The following is a 6694-nucleotide window of genomic DNA, read 5'->3' on the forward strand; positions in this document are numbered from 1 at the left end:
GCAGGGGTGGGGCTCCACTTTATGCAGTCATTCAGGGACCCAGGCTGGTGGAGGCTCTGTCATCTTCAACACATGGCTTCCAAGGACACCCTGGGTGATGACATCCAGCAGGCAGGCAGGAGAATAAAGCAAAGGTTATGTTTTGTGGTCCAGCACCACCCCCCAAGGTGACATTCATGAATTGTATTGCCTAGAACTCAGTCACATGACCACACCTCAGCACAGGGGGAGAATGGGAGAATTTATTTGTGTTCCCAGGAGGAAGAGGAAGCACACTCCACCATAAAGGGGGAATGCTGGGCAGGCAAAACCAAGATCTGCTTGTTTTCCAGTACCACCCAGCTCCTTTGCCTCCTTGCCAAGGTGTCCCAGCACGCAGCAGTACTAGCCTGCTCTCCTGAGCTGGAGTCTCCCTTATGGTGGTTTGACTGCCAGCTTCCCCTTCAATCTCTTGCCTGCCCAGCTTCCTGTCCACTCGTAAGTTGGGGATGATGAAACTCAGTTATTCTGGATCAGTCAACAAACCCGTATGTGCTCCTGGACAGGCAAGATGGAGCAGAGGGAGAGAGCGGACCATTCTGGCTCAGAGACTCACGACATCTGCATGTCAGCCCTTCCATCCTTTCCAGCTGTGCTCTCCTGGGGACCGCCTGGTCCCTAAGCCAGCAGCATCTTCCTCGTGTCCATAGCCTGTGGCCAAGGACAAACAGGGTTCTGGCGGCGGTGGGGGTGGGGGGGAGAAGCTGAGCCATCACTCACAAAGGAGTGACCTCCCAGCTTTCTGAAGACCTTGGCTGGGAAGGCTATGTGTCAGCACCAAGGCCTGCAGCAGCTAATCATTCACTTATTCGCCCATTCATTCATTCACCTCGTCGTGCTTTGCTGTGTGCCTGGCATCGTGCCAGGTGCTAAGGCAAAAAGAAAAGGATATACAAAAAAAGCATAAGCTATTAGGTCTAATCTAGAGTTAAGGTGATCGGGCTTATGTCAGTTGCACAGCCAGAGACAAAAATGAGACAAGCTGTACTTGAATCTCCTCCCATGATTTAGAGATGATGGGACTTCAGGCGGAGAGCCTCCCTGGGGTGTGAGCAAGCAACATGTTCAGTGTCTCAGAGGCCAGGCACCTGATCTCATCCCAGCACTGTCAGTTAGCAGCGTCAGCTAGCCTGGTAATAATAAACAGAAAGCTGCAGCTACTGCTTACTGAGTTCGCTGGGCACTGTACAAAATAAATTACCCAAAGGCAGCGCCTTGTTTCATCCTCCCAACAACCACATAAGCCCTGGACTCATCTATCGCTGTTTTTACAGATGGAAGACCAAGGCTCCGGAAACCTTCAGAAACCTGCCCAAAGTTATACAGCTGTCCAAGGGCAGCTCTGGGGCTGGCATTCGGGTGTGTCTGACGCCCAAACCCAGGTTCGACTGTCTGTGTGTTAAATTAGAGACTGCAGCTGTCTACATGATCCTCCTGCTACCCAGCCAGCATGCCTGGAGGGTGGCTGGTCCCCACGAGGAGCTGCTCTGTACCGTCAGTGTCAGCCCTGTGCTGGGCACTGGTCTAGCCCACAGAGCGAGAAGGCCCAGTCCTGAGGCTTTGGAGCATGGAGCAGACCCCGGGGATGGCGGCTTTGGTTTCCCCCAGTGGCCTCATGTCAGGCCGCTGATGTTCTCCCCAAGAATAGCCATCCGTCTCAACAGGGCGTCTGAGGATATAGTTCTTCAGCATCTCCAGGCAGAAGCTTGGCAGAAAGAACGCTTCCCCACCCACTTGGTTTCCTATCCCGTGATGGCTCTTCCATCTGGCTCATTCATGCACTCATTCAGCACATGAGTATCGAGCACCGACTCTTGCCCCACTGTGGTCAAGGTACCGAAGGGGGTGGGAAGTGAAATGGATTTCTAAGAGAGACACACATAAAAAGAGCAATCCCAGGAGTAACGTGATGAGGACCACGTCCTGTGCGAGCTTGAGAGGCGAGATCACCCCCAGATCTGGCAGGAGTGGAGGAGGGGTATGCATTAGGGAGAGCTTGGAGGAGGTGGGATTTGAGCTGGGCCTCGAAGAGAGGGTAGGATTTGAAAAAGTGTAGCCAAAGAGGACATCCCCGGTAGTGAGAACAGGCCCAAGCCTAGAGGTGGGAGCACATGGCCATGTCTGGGGAACTGGGAACAGGATCCCTGTATGGAAGAGGAACAAGGGGAGTCAGGATGGCATTAATGGGTGGGCCAGCCACTTGACCCTGGGAGCTGTGGGCTATGGCACAAGCCACATTTGTCACAGACCAGTGGCTGTGGAGGGGCATCAGGAGAGCGGGAAATAAGGCCCAAGGAGTCCCAGGAAGACACACGCCAGTGTTACTTCTTAGGCCTCGTCAGCCCAACAGAACTTGGATGCGTGTAGCAGGTCACCCAATGATTTCAACTTAAAAAAGAAAAATCAGGAAGATCCCCTTATTCAAAGGGGATCCCTGGGGAATCAGAGGAACACGATTTGAAAACCACTGGTCCACCCCACCCAATTTTCATTTTACAGGTGGGGAGCCTGTGGCGGGCGGGAGAGAGAATGTAGGGGCACCAGACAGCTTGACCAATGGCTCAAGGTTCTTCTCCATCTTGTGTCTAAGATCAGGGAGAAAGCCAAGGTCAGTGCAGAGATGGAGGTGGGAGTGGTCCCCCTCACTTGGTGGCAGTGATGCCCCCAGAGATCCCCGTCTGTAGCCTGGTGGCAGCTGGTGCTATGCTGTGGTTTATGTCATCCACAACCTACAGATGGACAGAAGTTGCCCTGGCTCCTCCCTCCCACCCTGCACATAGAAGGTGGAGATGTGGCCAGGGAGACAACTTGTGACCACTGCTGCGGGGCTGGGGCGGGATGGGGTGGTGGAGAAGCACCCTGAAGCCCTAATCTAAAGAGAAGGGCCCTCTGGGTAAAATGGCTGTTCTGCATATGTGCTGAGTGTTTTATTATGTACCAAAGTGTTTTCGGGTAGGATTCTATTTCATTCTTACAGTTAGCCTGTGAGGTTGATATTATCCCTATTTTTACTGTTAATAAAGGTGAGGCTCAGAGAGGCTGAGTGAGTTGCCCCACGTCCCACAGCTGCTAAGAAGGCAGAGTCCCCTCACCCCGGTCTTCTAACCCCAGGTATAGAGAGTAGAGTGTAAAGGAGGGAAGGAGGGAGGAGGTGGTTGTGTGTGTGTGTGTGTGTGTGTGTCTGTTTTGGGAGGCTGCCAGAGAAAAGTGGAGTAGGAGCTGAGGCTGAGAACGTGCCTGTGAATTATTATGCAGCACCTACTCCTTTAATCATATGCATCTCACCTAAGACTGTAAGAGCCCCAGGGGAGGGACTCCTGGACCCCCAGTGTCTAGCTCAGTGCCTGTCCCAAGACAGGCACCGGGGCAGCGTCTGCCCCGTGAGTCTGATTAAAGAGGGTGTGCTTGCAACCTTGTTTCCGGCTGAGGTTGCCTCAAACACCAGCAGCTGCCTCGCTGGCAGCACATCCTGCTCTCCCAGGTCTGACATCTTCCTGCGTCTTCTTCTCCTTTTGCAAATGGGGAGAAACGCTCACAAAGACGCTGGCAATGTGTAAGAGGGGAGCCATGAACATGCGGGGCATCCTGGCTGGTGGGTCCTTGTCATCCCTCTTCCCCCGTCCCTGCCCCTTCGAGGCACCCCGACCCTGCCTGGGCTCTGCAGGTGAAGCGGCAGCAGTACCCTCTGTTCCAGCAGCTCCAGGAAACAGAACAGTTCTGACTGCCGGCCACTGCAGGGGCCACTCGTCTGGGCTCCGGAGAAGTCTGGGATCAGTGCCCAGCTCAGCACAGGAATAAAGAAGATATCCAAGCTCGAGACTCACCCTGTCACAAAGGTCTGGGCAGATTTCTCTAGCTCCTCTGAAAGAAAAATGGGCTGCCCACCCCATCTCCTTTACAACCTGCCCCCCTCCTCATCACTGGGGAGACACCGGATGCATACCACAGGCTCTGACATACACGGGCATCTTCCCAAAGAGGCAAGGCTGATGAGAAGTCCCCAGGCCCGGGCCCCCTCCCTGCCAAATGTCCCAGAGACACTTGCCTCTGAGTGCCCAGGCAGACAGACATTTTGGGAGGCCAAGACAGACAGCTGACACTCCTCCAAGGCTTGGCACATGTGATGTCACACCTGCTACTGTCTCCCTCCCTGACTTTAAGGGAACAGCTTCCTGGCAGTAGCCCCTCCCCACCAATCCTGCCGGTTGGCTCTGGCCGCTACAGGGGGCCCCTTCCTAGGGTCTTCTCCTGTCCTTTAGGGTTCTGATAATGTTTTTGTCCCCAGCAGGCCTGGCATCAAACAAAACACGTGGAGACAAGGATGAAAAAGCAGGTCCACTTTATTTACAACGATCAGTTGGTGACACATAGATCTTTGGGCTTTTTGTGGCCTTCTTGAGAGACACCTGGGCAGGGGCCCACTCCCTCTGCTGGGTGAACACACTCCCCTTTCTCAGCCAGCTACGAGAACCCAATTGCTGTCAGGACCCTCCTGCTCTGACAAGCCCTGACTCAGGGGACGGGGATGGGAGGGTGGGGGGTGGGGGGGTGGTATTCCTCCTGTGTCCATTTTCTGGGTGGTCAGTGTCCTCAAGCACCTGCCAAAGGTTCTCTTTACCTCCTTTGGAGACCTAGTGGGGAACCCCTCACATCTGTCTGCAGAAATGTGGGGTGGGTGGAGTCTTGTGGGGGTGCCGGGTGCCAGGGCATAGTCTTGGGCAGCTGCCTGGAGCAGAGGGCTGTTACTTGCTCTAACCTGTTGTTTGGGTTGGTAGGACCAGCCCAGTCTTCTCCAGAGACAGAGCAGTGAAGTCCAGAAATCCTCCAAGGGGTAGAGAGGCCAGGCATAGGGCCTGAGAATCCTTCCTTGTGTGTATGGCAGCCTACTCACTTCCCACCTTGGACCTGGCCTCAGGTCTCTGGGGCCACTATTCTTCCTCTGCAAGAATGCCTGCCCAGAACTGGTCCCATCCCAGGGAGGAAGTCTTGACTGGCCAACGGCAGGACCACGGCTTCCACCTGGCCAACGTCCAAGGCCATCCTCCTGGATTTCTGGAAACTTCTTCCCCCTTCTTTGGAGAGGTTGTTTTGGGAGGGAGAGGGTGGTCTATGGGCAAAGACCTGTTGTAAAGCTTACGGGCAATTCCACGATGGAGGGCGCTCAGCAACTCTGGATGTGGGGGAGAGGTGAACGTCGAATACTTCTGCTGCTCTCCTCCCCTTTGTCCCCCAATAATCAAGGACATATCAGGCGTCACCCTGAGCCAGGATGAGACGCGGGGCAGACAACAACAGAGACCACAAGGGAGGCAAGGGCCGGGGGACGAGAGGGGAGCCGAAGCGGGCAGGGCCAGGGTTGGAGGCTGGAAGTCAGGCCCGCGCGGGGCTGGGGCCGCCAGTCCTGCGCCCCCCCCCCGCCCCCTCCCCGCCCCCTCCTCCCCTGCGCTCTCAGCGTGCCTGGCCCGCCCGCTCCCTGGGGCCGGCCTTCCAGCGGCGGGGCTGCGCGGGCGCCGGCTGTGCCGGGGCGCCACGCAGGCTGCACGTCCTCAGCTCCCGGGCCAGGCTGAGCACCTCGGGCCGCTCGCGCTCCTCTGCGTCTCCGTCCTCCTCCTCGTCCTCCTCCTGGATGCTGCTGAGGCGCGGCGCCCCACGGCCGCGCTCGGCGGCCGGCGGCCGGTAGGCGCACTTGGCGTTGAGCAGCCGGCGCAGCGGGGCGCGGGGCACCGAGGCGGCGGCGCCCCCGGCGCGGAGGTGCTGCTGGCGCACGTGGCGAGCGTCGCTCTGGCGCTGCAGGCGCTTGAAGTCGCTGAAGGCCGCCAGCGCGGTCTGGCGGAGCAGGCGGGCCAGGGCGCGCGCCTTGTGCGCCCGCGCCAGCAGCACGGCGTGGCAGCGCAGCACCACGGCCTTGTGGCGCGCCTGGTGGCGGTAGACCCAGGCGAAGACGCGCGGGTGGCGCCCGTCCGCGGTGCAGTAGGTGATGCGCGGCAGCAGGTAGGCGTGCGCCGGCCTGCGGCCCCCCGAGCCCCCCGAGCCCCCCGAGGCGCTGCGCTCGCACGGCTGCATGCGGATGCCGTGAGGCCCCAGCGTCAGCTTCATCTTGGTGCCCCCGCCCGGCCCGCAGCGCGCCCAGATCTTGCCCACGGCGTCGTCGGTGCAGCCGTCGCCCTTGGCGTGCAGGGTGACGGCGTTGCCCAGGTACCACACGGTGTAGGTCGGGTCCTCCTTGTTGAGCTCCACTTTCTGGCGCCGGCTGCGGAACACGCGGCCCAGGCGCTCCAGCGGCCAGTCGGGCAGCAGGTCCGGGCAGGAGCGCAGGAAGCTAGAGAGTAGGGACGTGTAGGCGAGTCCCGGACTCAGGCTCTTCGCCTTGCACTTGGCCTCGTCCTCCACCAGCACGAATTTGTTGCGTCTCCAGGGCAGCATCGCGGCGGCGGCGGCGGCGGCCAAAGGGGCTGGGGGCACCGGGTGCTTACGGGCGTCCTGCCCGGCGGCCGGGGGGAGGGGAGGGCGAGCAGAAGCCCGCGGCCCCGGGGTCGCGAGCAGCTGGGCGGCGCCGGAGCCAGTCGGTGCCCGGAGATGCCCGGTGCCCGGCCGGGCTGGCAGCCGAGATGCCGGGGCGGCGGCCGAGCGTCCGGGAACAGCTTCCCCCGGGAGT

The 6694-nt window shown here is 59.0% G+C and overlaps 1 protein-coding gene across 1 annotated transcript; it reads right to left on the minus strand.

The window, feature by feature from the left end:
* Nucleotides 1-5487: 5487 nt before the first annotated feature.
* Nucleotides 5488-6462, minus strand: FAM43B (family with sequence similarity 43 member B). Its single transcript, XM_028090773.2, has one exon. It carries the CDS (start codon nucleotides 6460-6462, stop codon nucleotides 5488-5490), a length of 975 nt encoding a protein of 324 aa, XP_027946574.2.
* Between the last annotated feature and the right edge of the window lie 232 nt (nucleotides 6463-6694).

This window comes from Eumetopias jubatus, unplaced genomic scaffold, assembly GCF_037043125.1.
Source record: "Eumetopias jubatus isolate StellerSeaLion01/CBP00866 unplaced genomic scaffold, mEumJub1_p1.0 scaffold_4, whole genome shotgun sequence".
Taxonomy (NCBI): Eukaryota; Metazoa; Chordata; class Mammalia; order Carnivora; family Otariidae; genus Eumetopias; species Eumetopias jubatus.

Bases quoted from the DNA above. Each gene is read 5' to 3' on its own strand.
- FAM43B (XM_028090773.2), bottom strand. From the start codon at position 6,462: ATGCTGCCCTGGAGACGCAACAAATTCGTGCTGGTGGAGGACGAGGCC.